The 22,967-nt window shown below is 35.5% G+C and overlaps 2 protein-coding genes across 2 annotated transcripts; both read right to left on the bottom strand.

Annotated features, from left to right (window-relative positions):
* Positions 1-5,896: 5,896 nt before the first annotated feature.
* On the bottom strand, positions 5,897-6,816 carry LOC105780904 (glycine-rich protein 5). Its single transcript, XM_012605441.2, has one exon. The coding sequence runs from the start codon at positions 6,720-6,722 to the stop codon at positions 6,162-6,164; it is 561 nt and encodes a 186-aa protein (XP_012460895.2). The 5' UTR covers positions 6,723-6,816; the 3' UTR covers positions 5,897-6,161.
* Positions 6,817-14,445: 7,629 nt separating this feature from the next.
* LOC128039832 (uncharacterized) lies at positions 14,446-15,396 on the bottom strand. The gene has a single exon (XM_052628501.1). The coding sequence runs from the start codon at positions 15,394-15,396 to the stop codon at positions 14,446-14,448; it is 951 nt and encodes a 316-aa protein (XP_052484461.1).
* Between the last annotated feature and the right edge of the window lie 7,571 nt (positions 15,397-22,967).

Genomic DNA, 22,967 nt, shown 5'->3' with positions numbered 1-22,967 from the left:
AAAAATAATATGGGCAGTCCTAAAATGAACTTGGGTTAGCTATTTAAAAATATAAGTAGGTTTGGGCAAAATTTTGGGCTTATATTTCGGGTTGGGCCAGGCTTGGACAAACATAAATCGTGTTAATATCATGTCTAGGTCTAGCCCAAATATGATCTGTCCGGCCCATATTCACCTCTACTCATCATCTTATTGGCTAGAGTTTTTTCAAGGGTTAATTTCACTAGACCTTCTCAAGCTATCGCCCTTATTCTAACTTGGTCCTTAAACTTCAAAACGTTCTAATTGCACCTCCAAACTATCGATTTATATCAATCAAGCCCTTTCATTATTAAAATCCTTAATTTAACCGTCAAATGACATGTTAAATATTATGTGACGTAATTTTAAATGAAAATTTTAAAGAAAAGTAAAACATTGTCGCATAATTTTTAAAAGTGGAAAAATAAAAACAAAGTAAAACCAAAAAAAAAGGAGTGAATGATAAAACTTACGTAAAAGCTTCAAAAACTTTGAAACGAAATTATTTTTCAAATAACTATAAAATCAAATAATTATTTCAAATATCATTATATTTCACCTACATCGTGAGTATGATAAATTCTAATATGTATAATCAATTAATTGTTTTAAATATAATTATTTTAGTAAATATAATTTTATATGTGAAATATTTGTTTTATTACGCTACATTATGGGTATGGTATATTCTAATATCATAAAATCAAATAATTATTTCAAATATCATTATTATTTTTATATGTAAAATATTTCAAATATCATTATTTTATATGTAAAATATTTCAAATAATTACTTCAAATATTATTATATTTTCATCTACGTTGTGGGTATGATAATTTCTAATATTATAAAAATGATTATTTCTAATATCATTAATTTTTTTGAACAATCTCATTATAGGTTCTAATCATATTTGTTCTTTTTGACACAATGCCTAGAACTACCCATAGCCCCCACCCAACCCATAAATAGGAGGATTGTAACTAGGGTTGAGCGTTTGACCGAATCAAATCGAATTGAATGAAAAAATTTTGAGTCAATCGAGTTGACGAATCCTATTTTATCATCCTAACTCGATTTGCAATTTTCTCGAATCGAGTCGAGTGAGATAGAATTCAGATCGAATCGAATCGAATATATTTGTTCGAGTTAAATTAAAAAATGATTTTGAATCCTTATAATCACTGTCACCCACCATAATCAAATTTGCCCACTGTAATCAAATTTGTTATTAACTTTCATCCCCTCATAATTTATTTATTAATATTTTATATATGAGTTTAGCTTCTTTGCTTCATCAATTATCTTCTGATTCTTGTCTCTATATATTTTGAAATTAAAAATATATTAAATCTAAAAATGTAATTTTTTTAGTAAAAGTTATCTTAAAGATAAAATGTAAAATTGATACCAACATAAAATTTTAACACGGATATTTTATGACATCATCAATAATTCAATTTTAACAAAAATCTATAAAAACTCAATATGATTAAACAATTCAATAATATAAATAGTACAAAATGTGAAATTTAATTTAATAATATAAATAGTAGATATAAATAAAATTATTGCTATTTAGGTTTAGGGATTTTTTGGGATAATTTTAAGTTTTGATTTAGGGGTAAAAGGTGAGAAGTAAAATGTAACAACCCGATTTTTAGTGGTGACGGAATAGTGGTTTCAAGACCATAAATTTCCATCGTGTTGACTCGTAAATATTATCTAGTGAATATTTATAGTCATTAGGGTCGTATTAAAATTTGGTTAAGAAATTTCAATGTTTAAATAATTAATTAAAGAAAAGGACTAAATTGAAAAGGTACAAAATTTAGTAAATCTTAAATTTTATTGATTTGATAGCTTAATTATTAAATGAAAAGGGACTTAAGCAATAATTAGTCCATAAGGTTATTGATGGAAAATAATAGGTTGTTGATTTATAAGGTTATAATTAAGGATAAATTTGTATTTTAGTAAATTAATTAAAGATTAATAAAACAAAAAGAAAATTACTATCATCTTTTTCATGTTCCACCTAAAAATAAAAGAGAACTCACCATTTTTGGAGCTTCAAATTCGGCAACACATTAAGTTGAGTGATTTCTTTACCCGTTTATTGTAATTTTTATATTTTTGAGATCGTTGCAACTAGGTTCAGCTAGCCCGTACTTTCGTTTTAAAATCTATTAAAAATTTTAGAAGTTGTCATTGATGAATCTTGAATGTTTTTTTATGATAACAATGTATTTGAAGCTTTGATTGTGTTATTTGGTGATTTTGTGAAGTGATTTTTGTTAGATTTTGATTTAGGGATTAAGTTGTGAAAATGTTAAAATTTTAGGGTTTGATAGTGAATTTGATGTCTATTAGGGACTATTTAAGGGCCTAGTATATGCAGCTATCATGTTGACTTGAGAAAAATGGTTAATTTGATGATTCTCGGGTTAATGGACTAAATTGCAAAAATTATAAAAGTTATGGGTAATTATGTAAATTTAAAAAAAGGTATAAAATGTAAGCTAATAATTGATAAATTTTACATTTTATATCAAGACCCAATTAATACTTGTGGAAAAGGAAAAATTGCATAATAGTCCCTGAACTTTGTAAGTCCCTGAACTTTTGTAACTACTACAATTCAGTCCAGGTAAGTTCGTACAGTTTATTATTTAACATCTATATGAAATGTCTGATGGTATACTGTGATATAATAGATATATTTTATCATAAATGATGTAAAGATATTTGAGAAGTTGTTGAAATTCAATACTTGGATCGAATCGAATGTGGGATAGAGTACAATCGAGATATGGTGTGTTATGGGGATTGGAGAGGATATTGTTGTGGAGTATTGTATATATTTGTTTCCTGAGTAGACCGAGGTTCAGATTTGTTGCAAACTCTCGTGTTATACTCCCTATTCTGGTGTGTTTCGGTTGGATTAGCTCTTCGGAGCCACTGGTGTGTTATCGGGTAGATTAGCTCTTATGAGCATCTGGTGTGCATTGGATGGAATATTGATGTACTCATATCCGTAAGTCGTTCATCAGATTGTAAATCTCAGTAAGGTAACTTGTTTATTGATTTTGATGATTTTGTCATGCATTTGAATTTGAATTTGAATTGAATTTTACAACTCATCGGTTGAGATTGTGGATGACAGGGAAAACATATGGTTGTATTATTATTATTTGACTTATTGTACTTAATTCGGTAAGATTTACCATTTTAGTACGTCGAACTTACTAAGCTTCATTGAGCTTACTTGTGTTATTTTCTGTTCTTGTAGATATTTTGAAGGTTGGACGATCGGATCGGCACTCAAGTCACACTATTCACCCATTTTTTGTAGTTTTTGGAATTTTGATTTCAAATTATATGCATATAATAGGCTTATATGTCACTATTATTGTTTTGATATGTAAAACATTAAAATATGATTTTTAAATGCAAGTAGTTAACTTAAAATGACATGTGAACTAAGGAAGATGTTTAGTGCAATTATATGGTATGTGTTAATTGATTGTTGTGATTGATGTGTCTATGTTTGGCATATTGATTGAATTTTAGATGGTGTGATTCAACATACTTTGAATGATAGTTCATTTTGTGGTAAAATTGTATATACTTGTGGTATCAATGAGGATACATTGGTTAGACACTTAGGATGGTTGATTTAGCATGTTTTTAGCTTGTTTAGTGTCACTTTGAATAGGTCTTTTGGCTGGTAAATGAATTACTTAGAGTCCAAGTAAGCTTGAAATGGTAAACTTGTTGTTTAAGGTTCATTTTGGGTCCACACGGCCTGAGACACGGGCGTGTGACTCAGCGGTGTGAGACACATGGCCTGGGGTCATAGCCATGTGTCATCTGATGAGTTCTTTAGGGTGCAAGTCAGTGAGTTACACGGCCTGGCACACGGGCGTGTGACATGGCCGTGTGACTCTACTCAGAAAGTTACATGGGTGAGGACATGGACTGGGACACGGTCGTGTGTCTCTAGTTCGATTGTTACACGGCTTAAGACACAGGTGACTCTGGAGCTCGGTTTCCACTTTATTTGTTTAGTATGTTTTGGACTTTTATGGACTTTTCGGACTTTTGGACATTTAGTTCCGTTTGGGACTTTAAATTTTATTTTGGTATTTGTTTCATAAAAATCTTAATTTTTAAACAGTGTTTTAATCAAGACAACATGATTAACAATAAACTAAGGTTTTATAAGATCGAATTGCTATAATATTTTTTGCTGCAAAGTTCTAGACTAAATCGTTATGACATTGTATCACTCAAACAATTTAAGAAAAAGGGATTGAAAAACGCGATTTCCATCAAAGTATTCTTGGGTGTTTCGAAATAAGTGTGTTTTCAATGCGTTAATCAACTCTATTTTCCTTTATGTTAAAATGAGCTAATCACCAAAGTTAAGTATTATTGTTTTCTCGTATGATGTAATCCTCAAAATTTGACCGTAACGTCTAGGCCAGTTTTGGGGTGTTACAAGGATAATGCACTTCAGCGCACTCGAACTCACGGCCTCCTGTATTAGCAACTATTAATGTCCATACTAATTGAGCTAAAACTTAATCCAAATATCATTATTTTTATACGTGAAATATTTTAACTAGTCATTTCAAGTAGGGGTGAGTATTCAATCGAGTCAAGTCAAATCGAGTCAAAAAATTTCGAGTTAGTCGAGTTGACGAATCCTATTTTAGCAACTAAACTCAATTTGAATTTTTTTTCAAATCGAGTTGAATCGAGCCAAAAAATTTCGAGTCGAGTTGAGTTGAATTAACGAATCTTAATATTTATACTCAATGTTCCGTTTACATGAACCGATTACTTTACTAGTAGATGAAGTACAAGCTTTTAGATTAATTTTGAGTATAGGAAAAAGAGAGAGTAGGGCGATTCGGGAAGAAAAGTAAGACTAATGGGTAAACATTTATCACAACAACGTAGTTTTGCCTTTTAACTTGATAATTTTGACTTTTAACTTTAGAAAATGTAAACATTTATCAAAACGACGTAGTTTTACCTTTTTTATTTGGATTTTCGGATAGCTCAAATTAGGGGTGAGCGTTCGATTGAATCGAGTGAAACCGTTTGAGTTAAATTAGAAAAATTAATAATGTTAAATTAAAATCTTGTACAATATAACTCTTTCCATGTTAGAACACAAAAATTTTAAACAATACATATTTGAAAACTTTTTTAAAGCAAAATAATAAAAATAAGATATTTTAGTATGATAAACTTGAATAATTAATCACTTATTTAAATTCCAAAATTATTATTTTATTAAATTTTATATATTTTTATATTTTTTAAAAATTGTAATTTTTTAAAATATAAAGTTTAGAATTTCTATAAATATTTTGAATTTTAAAATTATTTTCAAAATTTGAAGATTACTTTTATTTTTTTGTAATTTTTGTTAAGAGAGAGACCGATTTGCTTATTTTCAAAATTGACAGGGACCAAAACGGTATTTATACTAATCTGTTATTCAAATTATTCGAATTGTAAAAATTCAACTCGACTCAAACTCAAAATCTGAAATTTATTATTCGAGTTGACTCGAATAATTTGAATAACTCGAATAACTTGATTCGATTAACTCGAAATTTGAATATTTTTTTGATTTTTTCAAATCGAATCGAATCGAATCGAATTTTGCTCTGCTCTAATTTTAAGTGCACATATAAAAATATATAATACTAAAATTTTTCATCCATATATAAAATCAATTAGCTATTACGTATATAATTATTTTTAGTAAATATATAAAAAAATGGTTGATGTTTTTAAGATAATGATATATATAATATTTTCAAATATGTTGCTTGAAATAACATGCAGCAAAAGTGAAGTCAAATATAGATCGTACAAGCATTTAACTAAGGTATACATTACATATGGAAAATATTTGAGATGATCAAATATAAAAGGAAATGGAGAGAAGTTAATGGCAGTCCTATGATGAAATTTGAGAGCAAGCATAGGGTTTATGCTTTTATTTCCTTCTTTAACAAATTGGAACAAATAACAGAAAACATAAAATTAAGGCGTGCTGTTCAAGCCACACTTATCAAATTACATTTCATTATTCATTTATGGGCATGACTTCTATTCATGGCAATCCTCCTCCAAGCCCACCACCTGCACCGGCTCCACCGCCAAACCCACCACCTGCACCAGCTCCACCGCCAAACCCACCTCCTCCACCGAAGCCACCTCCAGCTCCACCTCCAGCTCCACCTCCAAACCCACCGCCAGCACCACCACCTACTCCACCGCCACCACCTCCTCCGAACCCTCCACCACCACCTCCTCCAAGCCCACCACCTCCACCAACGCCACCACCAGCACCAGCGCCCCCCCCAAATCCAGCTCCACCACCTAGCCCTCCTCCACCTCCACCACCAAACCCTCCACCACCTCCTCCTCCTAATCCACCCCCAAACCTCGGCCGACGATGGAAGAGGTTTTTCTCTTCCTCAAATCCACCCGTAAGCTTCCTAGCACTAGTGGCGCAAACAAGTGCACCAAGAAACAAAACAAGAAGAACCTTAAAAGAAAAAGAAGCTGTCATCTTTGGTAAGTCTAGGTAACACTTAAACAAGATGACTTTGATGAGAACTGGGGGCAGGAAGAAGGATTTATATAGTAAAAAGAAAAGAATTGAAGCCATGAAGAGTACAGTTGAGGTCTTAAATTTTGCTCATCTTCTCATCTAAAAGCCGTGTTGGAAGATTTAATGCATCCAACTGTCACTTTTGACGAAAGAAAAACTCTAAACCATGATCCATGACCCACCCCTTATTTTAAAGAAGAATGGATCTCTTTAGTTCTTCACCTTGAAAGCCATTGCTTTTATGATTCAGAACCCAATTTGCATGGACTTTACACTCATGTTCTCGCAAGTTGCATGGATTTTGGTGTTGCATGCATCTCTGTCATTAGGGTTTTTTTTTTATAAAGTCTTCTCTCCATATCCATGCATTTCTTTGACTTTTTTAAACGTACCCCACAGGTTTGCTATTAGTTGTGGGTTGTATATATCCAAATCAATGAAAAAAAGAAAAAGGAATGAGTTAGATAACAGAATCCAATCAAGTGATTATGGTTTACAAGGATCTCATAATTTGATCAAGTTGATATTGGTAAAGATAAAATCATTGGTCTACTTTTATTGCTGTCAACATACGAAACCAGCAAAAGTACTGTGCTTGAATGATCACCAATGTTAAAAGGAAATTGAGTTGGCTGGAGTCTATTTGAATTAAAATATTTTTTTTAATTATATTGAAGGTATAAAGGTATAAGGGTTTAGTTAAAAATCAAGATAACACAATGTTGACACCATTTTTTTTTGTGAAAAACGGGGTTGACTTGGATTTTGAAAACTTAAACGAAAAAATGGGAGTCGCTACAAATCTTTTTTTGATGAGGTGTGATCAGGTCACCTCGTAAAAATGGTTATTTTTAACAATTTAATTTTATTAAAACAGCGAGTTTGGTCCACGAAATTCAAAAAAACGAGTTCGGGAGTCGGTTACGTTCGAGGAAGGGTTAGCACCCTCGTAACGCCCAAAATTAGTACCTAGTTGATTAATTAATGTCTTAATGTCGAAAATTGAAAACTTTGAAGAAATTTTTTTTAAAAAATACGATTCTTAAAAACTTGAATAACATGGATTAAGATGTAAGAGGATATTTAGACATTCGGTCCAACGAGAAATTAAACCCAGCACATTAGGGCACGTTTTCTCGAATTTCCAAAAGTAAAACATTGCCTTATTTTAAAATTTTAAAAGGATATTTGGCTATTTGGTCGAACGAGAAAATCGAAACCCAGCACATTAGGGCACGTTTTCTCGAATTTCCAAATGCAAAACATTGCCTTATTTTAAAATTTTAAAATTTTAAAAGGATATTTGGCTATTTGGTCGAACGAGAAAATTGAAACCCAGCACATTAGGGCACGTTTCCTCGAATTTCCAAACGCAAAACATTGCCTTAAAAAATTAAAAAGGATATTAATATGCGTAATAAAATGTTAATGAATGCAATAATGCAAGCATAGATAATGCAAACAATAGCAACAAAGTAAAATAAAAAGGACAAATAAATAGCATACATGAAACCATAAATGAATAAACAAATAGGACTACAATGCCTTTCAAGATAATAATGAACACATAGATAAATAAACATCAAATAAGACAACAACAACAATAATGAGAATAAATAAATAAAATAAAATAATAATAATAATAATAGTATGTAAAAAATAAAATAGAAAAAAATAATAATAGAAAACATAAAATAATAAAATCTATGTATATGTATAACAAAATTTGAAAATAGTAAAATGTATATATATAAATAATTAAGTAAATAATGATAATGCATATATATGTTTGTGAATATATTTTTAAGATATATGTATACGTATATACAAGTTATAGAGTTTCAAAAGTAAAAATAAATAAGAAATATCAATTCATAAAAATAGAAAATATATAGATATATGGACATGTATGTAAATTACAAAGTATAAGAAATATATATATAAATGCGTATGTATATTTAAGTTATAAAATATGTATATGTACATATATATTATGAAAATATACTTATGTATATATTAATAATAAAGATATTGAAAGTTAATTAGTTTAATAACCAAAACATAACAAAAAATGGGACTAATTTGAAACTAGGACAAAGATTCGGGGCCAAAATTCAAATAAAATGAAAGAGAAAGACCATTCTGAAAACGCGCGTAACGTAAAGGGACGAAAGAGTAAATTTCCCTTTTACCAAAGCGACGTCGTTCAGACGAGAGCCCAAATGAAAACGCGACAAATCTTAGGGCCAAATTAAAAAATAGGAAGAACTTAATTAATAAAAACATAAAAACAATGGAAGGGCTAAACTTGCAATTAGCCCTTCCAACAAAAACACACGGATCCTCCTTGTGGGTCGGGTCGGGTCGGTTCTCGGGTCGACTATAAAACGATGCCGTTTTGTGCCTGAGGGGCTTGCCCCAAAACGACGTCGTTTTGGGGCCTATAAAAACTAAGTTTTTTAGAAAAAAAAAATATTTGGTCTTGTTGTTTCAAAAAAAAAAGTTTACAATTCTCTCCCCCTCCCCTCTTTCATCCCAAACTCCGGCCTAAGGTCCGGCCAATCGCCGCCATGCCGGTCGCCGCTCACCGGCGCCGGAACCGCCGTAGGCAGCGGTCAAAAGGCGAAAAGTCTTGTTTTTTAACCTCGTTTCAAAGGCCGCTCGAAGATCGGCCCCCTTCCTCGTCCGTTCTCAGTGACTCGAAGGACTCCGGGGACGCCACGACCGCGACGACTCAGGTACGTTTTCTTATATTACTCTATTTATTTCATATGTGAAGGAAAGAAAAAAAAGAAATAACAGAAATGAACAGAAGAAAATAAAAAAATTGAAAAAACGTCACATTTAAAACTATTTTTCCTTTTTTATTTTTCCAGTATTCGTCAAAGAAAATTGGAACCCCTTTTACAATGATCTATTCTTGGCTTTATAGCCGATTTACATGAGTTTTTTAATCTATTTCCTATGCTTGTCATGTCTGCCTTGATTTGTTTGCAGGGATCGGTGTAAGTGGATGGAGATGACAGTGGCAGTTAGCGGTGGTTGCTGGCAGAGCAGGTGCGCAGAAGACCGAGGGTCAGAAGACCATAGGTGCCGCCTAGGGTTCTTCTGTTTTCTGCTAGGGTTTTTCTTGTTTTGGTTTTTGGGCTGAGGTTAGGCTATTGAGCCTGTTTAGGTGGGTTTAGTTTGGGTATTTTGGTAATGGACTTTGGGTATTGGGCCGTTTGGGCCCGGGCAAAATTAGGTTGTATAGCTGCCCCTCTTTGCTCATTGTCATGCAACGAGAATAGAGCAAAGACTAAGAAAGACTAATTTTGCCCGGCCTCGTCAAGCCTTCACCTTTTTGATGCTTTTCTTTTCAAGTAGCTTCATTCCAATCCACTGTGTCTTTAGAGGGGTACGACTTGTAGCTTCAATCCACTCTACTGTAACTTCAGGGGGAGAGGTTTGTGGTTTAAATTTACTTCCCTACTACCTTGAGAAGATAAGATTCACCCTCTTTGATCTGCTTCACTACTGCTTAGGGAGACAGAATTTGCAATCTTCAACCTACTCCACTGCTGCTCAGGGAGATAGGACTAATGGCTTAAATCTGCTTCTCCACTATCTTGGAAAGATAAGATTCACCATCTTCGATCTGCTCCACTACTGCTTAGGGAGACAGAATTTGCAATCTTCAACGTACTCCACTGCTGCTCAGGGAGATAGGACTAATGGCTTAAATCTGCTTCTCCATTATCTTGGGAAGATAAGATTCACCATCTTCGATCTGCTCTACTACTGCTTAGGGAGACAGAATCTGCAATGTTCAACCTATTCCGCTACTACTTAGGGAGATAGGACTAATGGCTTAAATCTGCTTCTCCACTATCTTGGGAATATAAGATTCATCATCTTCGATCTGCTCCACTACTGCTTAGGGAGATAAGATTTGCTATCTTTAATATGCTTTGCTGTAAACTATGGTGTCTTTGATCTGCTTCGCTGTCATTACAGGAAGGCAAGATCTGCTATCTTCAGTATGCTCCGTTGTCAGTACAGGAAGGCAAGGCTGGTGTCTTCGATCTGCTTCGCCATCAGTACAGGAAGGCAATATCTGCTATCTTCAGTCTGCTCCGCTGTCAGTACAGGAAGGCAAGGCTAATGTCTTTGATCTGCTTCACCGTCAGTACATGAAGGCAAGATCTGCTATCTTCAGTCTAATTAACTGCAATGTCGGGGAAGTAAGATTCATTGTTGTAGCTTTAATCTATTCCACTACACTGCCTGGGAGGTAAGGTTTGCCGTTGTGGCCTCAATCTTTTAATTACAATGTCGGGGGAGCAAGATTCGACGTCGTAGCTTTAATATGCTCCGCTGCAGCGCCTAGGAAGTAAGAATCACCGCTGTGGCCTCAATCTTTTTAATTGCAATGTCGGGGAAGCAAGATTCACCATTGTAGCTTCAATCTGTTCTGTTGCACCGCCTGGGAAGTAAGATTCACCGTTGTGACCTCAATCTTTTTAATTGCAATGTCGGGGAAGTAAGATTCGCTGTTGTAGCTTCAATCTGTTCCGCTGCACCGCCTGGGAAGTAAGACTCACCATTTTAGCCTTAATCTTTTTAATTACAATGTCGGGGAAGTAAGATTTGCTATTGTAGCTTCAATCTGTTCTGCTGCACCGCCTAGGAAGTAAGATTCGCCGTTGTGGCCTCAATCTTTTTAATTGCAATGTCGGGGAAGTAAGATTCGCTGTTGTAGCTTTAATCTATTCCGCTGCACCGCCTGGGAAGTAAGATTAGCCGTTGTGGCCTCAATCTTTTTAATTGCAATGTCGGGAAAGCAAGATTCGTTGTTGTAGCTTCAATCTATTCTGCTGCACCGCCTGGGAAATAAGATTCGCCGTTATGGCCTCAATCTTTTTAATTGCAATGTCGGGGAAGTAAGATTTGCTGTTGTAGCTTCAATCTGTTCCACTGCACCGCCTGGGAAGTAATATTCACCGTTGTTGCCTCAATCTTTTTAATTGCAATGTCGGGGAAGTAAGATTCGCTGTTGTAGCTTTAATCTATTCCGCTGCACCGTCTGAAAAGTAAGATTCGCCGTTATGGCCTCAATCTTTTTAATTGCAATATCGGGGAAGTAAGATTCGCTATTGTAGCTTCAATCTGTTCCGCTGCACTGCCTGGGAAGTAAGATTCACCGTTGTGGCCTCAATCTTTTTAATTGCAATGTCGGGGAAGTAAGATTCACTGTTGTAGCTTTAATCTGTTCTGCTACACCGCCTGGGAAGTAAGATTCACCGTTGTGGCCTCAATCTTTTTAATTGTAATGTCAGGTAAGTAAGATTCACCGTTGTAGCTTCAATCTGTTCCACTGCACCGCCCTGGAAGTAAGATTCGCCATTGTGGCCTCAATCTTTTAATTGCAAACTATGGTTTCTTCAATCTGCTTCACTGCCAGTTCAGAAAGGCAAGATCTGCTATCTTCATTGATCTGTTCTTTGGAGAACATGACCTGTATAATCTATTTTATGAACCTATTTTTGCCTAGTGATTATGATCAAAATATCCTGGTTAAATGTGTATGCATGAATGCAAAATGAAAATGGTCCCTCAATGTTTGAGTTGTTATTGCCCATTGCTCAATAAGGCTTTATTGCCAACACGTCAAAATGCTATCTTGTCTGGTTGGTGATGCCTATCTCTTACTTGATCAGATTTCCCCTACCGTAATCTTCAAGGTTCAATCCGTTGTGATTTTTAAGGTTGAGCCCGCTGTAATTTTGGGACATAAAATTCAAAACCATCTTCCTCCTACCGTAATTTAGGAGTATAAGATCTGGCTCTTTCCAAATCCTCTCCCATTGCAATTCAGGGATACAGGATCTGAATCTCCTTGGTCACCTACACCACTCCCAGGGTATTACACCAAAAGTTTATACACAATTGTAAAATTTTCTCTTTCGAGAAACCTCTTCTTATCACTCGGTGATCATTGCTTGTTTGTTCATTGAAGCTTTATCACAAACACGACATTTTGTCGTTTTGGTTCAATCCAAGTTTGGACAACAAAATCTGAAAGGATAATCCTGACTTAGACCTTTCCTCTTTAGACATTTCAACATTTAAACTTTGTGAGTTCTAAACAACAGTTCTGTTTCAGATTCCTATATTATTTAGAAATTTCTAGAGTAATATGTAAAACTCTTTTTGCTTGAACATTCAGTCCATTAATCGTTATTTCAATGTTTGAAAAAAATTATCACAATGGACAAACAAAATGTTATTAAGAACAAATCTCGAAATGAATAAGTTAATCAAGATAGCAAATTTAGCTAAGATAATATGAAAAAAGACAATAGACAAGATGAAATTTTATTGAGAGCAAATCTTGAAATTGAATACATTAATCAAGACAGTAAATTTTGTCAAGATTCAAAATAAATAAGATGACGACAGGTGCTCCAAATATCGCAGTACGAGCTTCCCTGCATAAGCTTTCTAAAGACCATTCTGAATTTGATATGTGTTTAGGAAATCTACAGTACTTTGTCGATGCCCCAAGATGTCGCCTACCCTTTCCTTATTGATTCAGGTATAGCGAGACCACCACATGCCCCAGATCTTGATCAAAATTTGAGCTGCTCCGATCACCTCATGTCCCATCAAAATTTGAGCCGCCTTTTTCAAGTTTTCAACTCAAATCCCCTTTAGTCTTCAAAGCGCCCTTTACGAGTTTTCACCTTGGCCTCTCTCTTTTTTTTAAAGCTTAAAGTATCCTTTAAGGGTTATCACTTTGGTCCTCTTCCTTAAAGTGAAGTATTTCTTGACCGAATCTGAGTTTACAGGATTTGGCAGGCTTTTACCATCCATCTCGCTCAAGATTAAAGCTCCTCCAGAGAAGGCCTTCTTTGCCACATAAGGACCTTCCCAATTTGGCATTCATTTTCCTCTAGAATCTTTTTGTAGAGGAAGAATCTTTTTCAATACCAGACCCCCTCGTGAAATTCTCTAGGATGAACTTAGCCGCATTATTCGTTTCTGATACATCTGACCGTGACGAATAGCTTTTAGTCACTTTTCTTCTATCAAGTTCAGTTGATCATATCGAGATTGAATCCATTCGGCTTCATCTAACTTTAGTTCAGCTATTACCCAGAGAGAAGGGATTTCAACTTCTATGGGTAACACTGCCTCTATCCTATAGACTAAAGAAAACGGTGTTGCTCCGGTAGAGGTCTTAACAGAGGTACGATATGCCAGAAGAGCAAAAGGTAATTTCTCGTTCCAGTCCCTGTAGGTTTAAGTCATTTTCCCTACAATTTTCTTGATATTTTTGTTACCTGCTTCCACGGCACCATTCATTTTTGGGCGGTGCGGTGATGAATTATGGTGTCTGATCTTGAACTGACTACAAACTTCCGCTATTAAGTTGTTGTTCAAGTTCAGCACATTGCCAGATATGATCCTTTCAAGCATCCCGTATCGGCATATGATCTCTTTTTTCAGAAACTTGCTAATTGTTGACTTCGTGACATTAGCATAAGAAGTAGCCTCCACCCATTTAGTGAATAATCAATAACCACAAAGATAAAACGATGCCCATTAGAAGCCTTTGGAGATATTGGCTCGATGACATCCATTCCCCACATAGAGAAAGGTCATGGAGAAGTCATAACGTGAAGCGGTGAAGGAGGTGCATGCATTTTGTCACCATAAATTGACATTTATGGCACTTTTTGGCATAATTAATGCAATCCCCTTCCATGGTAGACCAATAGTACCCGGATCTCATAATCTATTTAGCCATAGTAAAACCATTAGCATGCATTCCACAGATACCTTCATAGACTTCTTCCAAAATTTTCTTAGCCTCCACAGCATCCACGCATCTTAACAATACTTTATCCTTTCCCCTTTTGTACAAAATCTCCACATCTAGGACATAATCAATAGCCAGTCCCCTCAGTGTCCTTTTGTCATTTTCTATCACATGGTCGGGGTATTCACAGTTCTTTACATATTGTAGTATGTCTTGGTACCATGGATGGTCATCATTTTCCTCTTCTTCAATACTGTAGCAAGAAGCTGGGGTCTCATGAATGCTGATCTGAATAGGCTTCATATCTTCTGGTTTGTTCACTTTGATCATAGAGGCTAGGGTAGCCAAAGCATCAGCCATCTGGTTTTCATCCCGTAGGAGATAACAAAAGGTGACACTGTTAAACTCATCAATCAATTCCAGAACCAATTTTTGATAGCGGACTAACTTTGGGTCTCTCGTTTCCCATTCCCCTTTAAGCTGGTATATTACTAATGCAGAGTCTCTGTATACTTCTAGTAACTTAATTTTTTGCTCTATGGCTACCCGAATGCCCATGATACAAGATTCATATTCAGCCATGTTATTGGTGCAATCGAATTCCAATTTACTAGTAAAAGGATAATGATCTCCATCGGAGGACACCAAGACTGCCCCAATTCCATTGCCTACAACATTCGAAGCTCCATCAAAATTTAACTTCCAAGGATGATTTTCGTGGGAATCCTCTTCAGCAGTTGCCACATACATCAAGTCTTCATTCGGGAAATTAAAATTCAGAGGTTCGTAATCTTCTAAAGCTCTGCTAGCCAAAAATTCAGCTATCGCGCTCCCTTTGACAGCTTTCTGATTTACATAGATTATATCAAATTCAAATAGTAGGATCTGCCATCTAGCCATCCTTTCGTTCAACGCCGTTGACTCCATCATATACTTTAAAGGGTCTAACTTTGAAATTAGCCAAGTTGTATGATTGAGCATGTATTGCCTTAATCTTCGTGTCGTCCAGATCAGAGCACAACATAATTTTTCAATAGGCGAATACCTCATTTCACAGTCAGTAAATTTCTTACTAAGGTAATAGATCGCCTTCTCCTTCTTTCTCGTCTCATCATGTTGACCTAGCACACATCCCATGGAGTTGTCAAACACTATTAAATACAGGATCAATGGTTTATCTAGCCTAGGTGGCGACAACACTAGAGTATTAGACAAGTACTGTTTTATATTGTCAAAAACGTCTTGGCATTCTTCATTCCACACATCTGGATTGTGTTTCTTCAGAAGACGGAATATGGGGTCACATTTATTGGTCAATTGCGAAATGAACCAAGCAATGTAATTCAGTCTTCCTAAGAAACCTCGAACTTCTTTCTGAGTACGTGGTGGAGGCAAATCTCAAATTACTTTAACTTTGTCTGGGTCAATTTCAATCCCTTTTTCATTGACTACAAATCCCAGAAGTTTTCTTGACCTAGCTCCAAAGATACATTTGGTTGGATTAAGTTTGAGTTGGAACTTCCTTAATCTTAAGAACAACTTTCTTAAGACTTGCAAATGTTCTCTTTCCGTCTAGGATTTTGCGATCATGTCGTCAACATATACTTCAATCTCCTCATGCATCATATCGTAGAAAAGGGTCACTATGGCCCTCTGGTATGTAGCTCCCGCATATTTCAAACCAAACGACATCACTTTATAACAGAAAGTTCCCCATAGGGTTATGAATGTAGTTTTCTTCATATCCCAAGAAACCATCCATAAAAGAAAGTAGTGAGTGCCCCGCCGTGTTATCTACCAGAGTGTCGATGTGAGGTAAGGGAAAATTATCTTTCGGGCTAGCTTTATTCAAATCTCTATAATCTACACACATTCGTACTTTCCCATCTTTCTTAGGGACAGGTACAATGTTGGCTACCTATTAGAGTATTTGACCACTTGTACGAATCCAGCATCGAATTACTTTTGAACTTCCTCTTTTATTTTTAGTACAACATCAGGCCTCATTCTTCGGAGTTTTTGCTGAACTGGCTTGCAATCCTTCTTTATAGGAAGACGGTGAACTACAATATCGATATTTAAGCCAAGCATATCCTGGTATGACCATGCGAAAACGTCTTTGAACTCTCAAAGCAACTCAATAAAATCTTGTTTTGCTTCTTCAACTATGCATGTTCCTATCTTCACCACCTTTCCCTCTTCTAGGATCACAGTCTCCACCGTCTCCTTATGAGGTAGGACTTGTTTCTCCTCCTACTCTACCATCCTCAACAAGTCTGGAAATAGGTTGTAATCTATGTTATCTTCAAAATCATGAGATTCCCCTAAACACATATCCCGTTCAAAAGGATTTTTCGAGTCCATAGTAGAGTCGCTCATGTCATTGATATCTTGGGACCTGTTATAGGTACCAAAGAATATACAAGGAATGTATGAATTTAAGAATACTTATTTATAGTATGGTCATGAATTAATAAAAGAATGGTTTGGAATAAAATAATCCAAAATGACTATTCGTACGAAAGAATGAAAGAAACTTAAAAGAATATATGCTCAAAAAGAAATTGTGAAGATGTATTTCATTGAAGTCACAATGTTCAAACATATGCCCATTTCACAAAAAGTTTTCATTGTCTTGGCTTAAAACAATTAGTATGTTTTGAATATTACTCTGGAAAAGCTCTAAAAACTTCAGGTATTTCTTCTGCAGTCCAATTATTTAGAACACTCCCAGGTTTATAGGGACGGATGCCTGATATACTTTCTTCTTCGGATTCTTCTTCGAATATGGCATTGATGTTCAGGTTTCCTAAGATTTCCATCGTGGTCTCCTTTCTTGGTGTCCTCAGTCCAGAATACATGGTTCCCCCTGGTACGAAGGTCCTGGATATATGGGGGAAAGTCATAGGTTCCCAATCAACTTCTTCTCCACTGAAACGCGCCTTCCTCCTCTCTTGTCTTTTCTCTAACTCTTTCCTTCTTTGCCTAGCATTTGGCTTAAATCCTAAACCAAAGCGGTCTTGTTTATCTTTCACCATTGGTGCCTCTATCCTTCCTTGAAGGCATCTTCCAAGTCCTCTCCCAGGCACAACTCCTTTCCCAACTGTCATTTGCAGTCTCATCCTCGTGGCTCTAGATATGCTGGGCATCAGGATCTTCTTTCCTTCAACAACAAAGGTCGCATTTACGAATTCTAAGGATCGAAAGGAACATTCGATCACCTTATCATCCGTTCCCAAATATGGTGCGTCACTGGTTACAAATGCAATGATGTCTTCTTCAGCGCTTATCGTAATTAATCGGCCTTTTGTTACCAATTTCAACTTCTGGTGCAATGATGAAGGCACCGCTTCTGCTGAATGAATCCAAGGTCTTCCCAACAAAAAATTATACGAAGGCTTGATATCCATCACTAGAAAATCCACCTCGTATGTATTCGGGCCAATCAAGAGGGGTATTTCTATTCTCCCCATCACCCTCTTTTCGGTACCATCGAATGCTCTCACTATATTCTGGCATGATTTCATGTGAGAGCTATCCACCGGTAACCTGTTTAAGGTGGATAAGGGTAAGACATTCAAGGCCATCCATTATCAATTAGTACACCTGGCAACATATATTCCCCGCAACGAGTGGTGATATGTAGAGCTTCGGTGGCTCCTCTTCCCCCCTGCGGTATTTCATCATCATTAAAGAAAATGAAATTGTCGGCACTTATATTGTTAATCAAACGGTCTAACTTGATCACCGAGATATCGTTAGCGACATAAGTTTCATTCAGTACTTTATCAATGCATTACGATATATCTCTAAACTTAAAAGCAATTCAAGTACCAAGATATAAGTCGGTTGCTTATGTAGTTATTCCACCACGCTGTACTCGCTATGCTTTAAGAATTTTAGAAATTCTCTAGCCTCATTTTCAGTTACCGGCTGATTAACATGTGATTCAATTCTGTCTGTTTTTGTTTTCCCCTGCTCAACTGCTGAGGCTTTTCCTTTTGCAAATTCCACTCTTGCATTTGCCAGATCATAGCATTTTCCACTTCGTGTATAGAATCCTACATCCTCTTCTGAAGCATTTACCAAGCTCTCTTCTCCTGGGATCGTCACGTTGCAATCGTAATTCTAAGGAACCTTTTTGCTATCCTTGTAGGGAAAGGATACAGGTTTTTGGATTATGACCCTTGGTGCTAATTGTATTCCAGATTCTGTGCTCATTGGCTTTGAAATAATCATCACTGAGTGATTAAACCTTTGGGCTTTCCCCGCAGATCCTTCTTCTGAGGCATAAACTTCTCCCTCTTTCAGTCCTTTGATCTCTTTATAAAACTCCAACTCTTTGTTATCCATTAAGTTTTGCACCATGGTTTTGAACTCGGTGCATTTTTAGATGTCGTGGCCTTCTTCCGCATGGAACTCACAAAACTTCCTTGTTCCTTCAAGCCTCTTCGTTGAATCTTACTTGATAAGACCTCTTTCTTTCATTCGTTTCCAAACCCATCCAATGGGGTCTTTATCTCTGCTACGTTAGCTTTGACTCTTATTCCTCCATTCTCAATTATCGTGTTTACCCCTTTATCATTATGATTGGGTAACAGATTTCCTGCTACATTTGGTCCTGATAGGTCGCCAAATTTTACGATCCCCATATTGATAAATTCTTGAATGCAGTGCAGTTTTCAATCGAGTGCCCCTTAGTCCCGGCGTGATACTCGCATTGGGCGTTCGCATCGTACCATTTAGGGTATGGAGGTTGCATGGGTTTTAAGTAGTATGAAGATGCCACATGTGCATCGAATAAGTTCTGGTACAGCTCCCTATACGTCACTGGGATAGGTGTGAATTGAGGTCTCTCTGTATTTGGCCTTGGATTGGATTCCTGCTTTGAAGAACCTTGGTGATTAGCGGTTACTGCTCTTGCTTGTCCCACTGTGATTAGTTTAGAACAGTCCTTGTTAAACATACTTGCATTGTTTATCTCGTGCTATTTCTTTCTTGGCGCTGACCTTTTAGTACTTTCTCCTGCTTCTATATTGCCGCATCTTATGGCGTTCTCTATCATTTCTCCAGACATCACTATGTCTGAAAAACTTTTAGTGGCACTGCCCAACATGTGATTGAGAAATAGAGCCTTCAAGTATTAATAAAAAGCATGGTTGTCTTTTTCTCTAGAAGTGGTGGTTGAACTTGCGTTGCCACTTCTCTCCATCTCTGGGCGTACTGTCTGAAGCTCTCACTAGGCTTATTTTCCATGTTTTGCAACATAATTCGACCGGGTGCTATATCCATCACGTGTTTGTACTGTTTCATAAAGGCCTCCACCAAATCCTTCCATGAGTGCATGTTGGCCCGGCTCAATTGGTTGTACCATCTAGCCGCTGACCCGATCAAACTGTCTTGGAAGAAGTGAATCAACAGTTGATCATTGTTGATGTATCCTGTCATTCTTCGGCAGAACATAGTGATATGAGCTTTGAGACAATTTGTCCCGTTATACTTCTCAAACTCCCGCATTTTAAATTTAGGAGGGAGGACCAAATCGGGTACCAAGCTCAAATCTTTAGCGTCCATTCCTCGATGGTAATCAGCATTTTCCATTGCTTTAAACTTCTCCTCTAGCTATTTACACCGGTCTTCTAGTTGTTTTCGCAGATCCACTCTTGCTTTCTTCATTTCTGCTACGTCGTCGAGATCAGAAACTACGAGATTGGTAGGATTATCCCTGGGATTAGAACCCGAGCCTGTTTAAAAGTTCATCGACGCTGGGGCACCGACTTGGTATTGGGATCTAATGGTGACATGTACCCTTTGTGGATGTATCCCTTGTTGCACCTGGATATTAGTTGGGGCGAAACCCGGAGGATAAACAGGGTCTTCGTGATCATCTCCAGAATTTACCACAGAGATCTTCCCCTTATCATGCCCCCCAGTTATTAACTACTTTAAATGACTTAATAAAGCTCTTTGGGATTCTTCCATGTCTTGCTGCATTTTTGCTAGTTTTTCTTACATTTGATCTTGCATCTCCTTTTGCAATTGTTCCAATCTCTCTAATCTCTGATCCATTGCTTTTGTTTTGTGATGGGTATCGTAGTGATATCTAATTGGCAGATCTTTGTTGGTTTTCAGGGTAACTGTTATAATTTTTAATTAATTAGGTCTCTTTTTTTTGAAACTTTAATACATATGATAAAATGCAATGCAGATGAATGGATGCAAAAAGAGGCATTGATTCTAATTCAATTTCATTAGAAAAACTCGACTAGGAAACAAATTTCTTTTACATAAAGTGGATTACATATACGGCTTTACCTTTATGCTCAAAGCCTTAACTCTCCTAAGGAGCCAAGCTAACTCTCGACCCCGATTTTATTCCGATTCATATTTCAAACTCAATACATTAGCCTGAATCGCTAAGGTTTGCAAATGATCAGCCACTTCCCACACTTGAGTCACAGCTTCGCCCATAATGTAATCTCTATCTCTAATTTGACTTTGAAAATGATGGAGCTGCTCTTGGCACAGTTTTAAATGTTTTGCGTTTGGAAATTCGAGGAAACGTGCCTTAATGTACTGGGTTTCGATTTTCTCGTTCGATCAAATAGCCAAATATCATTTTAAAATTTTAAAATAAGGCAATATTTTGCATTTGGAAATTCGAGAAAACGTGCCCTAATGTGCTGGGTTTCGATTTCTCGTTGGACCGAATGGATAAATATCCTCTTACATCTTAATCCATGTTATTCAAGTTTTTAAGGATCGTATTTTTTTTAAAAAATTTCTTTAAAGTTTTGAATTTTCGATATTAAGACATTAATTAATCAACTAGGTACCAATTTTGGGCGTTACGAGGGTGCTAACCCTTCCTCGAATGTAACCGACTCCCGAACTCGTTTTTTTGAATTTCATGGATCAAACTCGTTGTTTTAATAAAATTAAATTGTTAAAAACAACTATTTTTACGAGGTGACCCGATCACACCTCATCAAAAAAAGATTGGTGACGACTCCCATTTTTTCGTTTGAGTTTTCAAAATCCAAGTCGACCCCGTTTTTCACAAAAAAAATGGTGTCAACATACAATATACATGGAAACTTGAGAACCCTTTTAGCTATCGATTTTACCAAAAAGACTAGTTTCGTTTGGGCTATGACGTCTAATCCGACCCTTTAAAATTAGCCTCTATAAATCCTTTAATCTTTGTAAAAAAATCACCCAGTATGTATAGTTGAATTACCCTATTGCGAAGTTTGAACAGCCTGAAGTTAAACTTGGTATTAATGGTAATACCTACTCTTATTTTGTCTGCTAGGTAGCATATGTTTTTCTTTAGTTTTTTTTTAATTTAGGGTTTTATTTTGATGGAAAACGGCATTGCAAATCTCAATATTGCTAATGGTGAGGAGGAAGCGTGGCAAGTACATGTGGAGGAGGATGTGGCGAAAGGAGAGCTTCAGTTCTATTTGGTCGGTAGTTTCTTGACGGCAAGCGTGATTCATTTTTAGCCCATGCGGGCGATGTTGGTGAATGTTTGGCACCCATTAGGAGGAGTCTCTACTCTCTATCTCATATTTGAGGGAGAAACGATTGATCGGGTTGTCGATGGTGATAACAGTTGAGGAGTACAAAATGTAAATAATAGTTGTGATATTACAATAGTGATAATTTAATTTATAATTATTAATCACAAAAATTTTTTTTACATAAAATTATGATAAATTTATAAGTATAGTAGCTCAATTCGAATAGAATTCTATGCTTAATGTTAAAAGAAAAAATTTTATCTGTTAATTATCACTTAATTAATATTAGTGTTATATATCAATTAAAATTTAAATTTATCTCTATTAACATCCATTAGTTAGACATATTCAATTGAGTAGCATTTAAAAAATTGTTGATAAAAATGGAGATTATTAGTATTAATAAGTTAGAAGTATTTAAAAGCGAATGGAGAATTAAAGTAATGGAGTATCAAATCATACTTAAATTATGAGGTAAAAAATATTATACCTATTTTTATTATTTCAATTTAGCATTATAGTTTTTATTTTAGTTCTAAGTTTCTATATTATTTTAATGTTTAATTTATTTTTAGTTAAACATTGACTATTTCGTGGAATTAAAATTTTCAGAAGAAAAAAACTTATATTATTACAAATGATTTAGTAAAAAATTCTTATGATAAATTTTCATTAACTTCTTATACCATTGTAAAGAAGAACTCCAATTCACAAAAGTGCTCTATTTGATGATTTGGTTAAGTCGGAACAACTTTTTAGAGGGTCGAATGAAATTTTAGTTTTTATAGTCTATATCTTTATAATTTTTAAAAGATTAAATTAAATTTTTATAATTTTAGGGGGGTCAAAGTACAATTTTACATTTATTAATTTAAAATTTTAAAAAGCTTTAAAGAGCCTAATTAGTAATTTTCCATTTTAAGGAGGGGCGGTGCACCTGCCACCCCCTAGATTCGCCTCTGGATAAGTAAA

This window comes from Gossypium raimondii, chromosome 1 (genome assembly GCF_025698545.1).
Source record: "Gossypium raimondii isolate GPD5lz chromosome 1, ASM2569854v1, whole genome shotgun sequence".
In the NCBI taxonomy this organism is placed as follows: Eukaryota; Viridiplantae; Streptophyta; class Magnoliopsida; order Malvales; family Malvaceae; genus Gossypium; species Gossypium raimondii.
The sequence above is the reverse complement of the archived record's forward strand: the minus strand, read 5'-3'. Positions and strand labels throughout refer to the sequence as shown.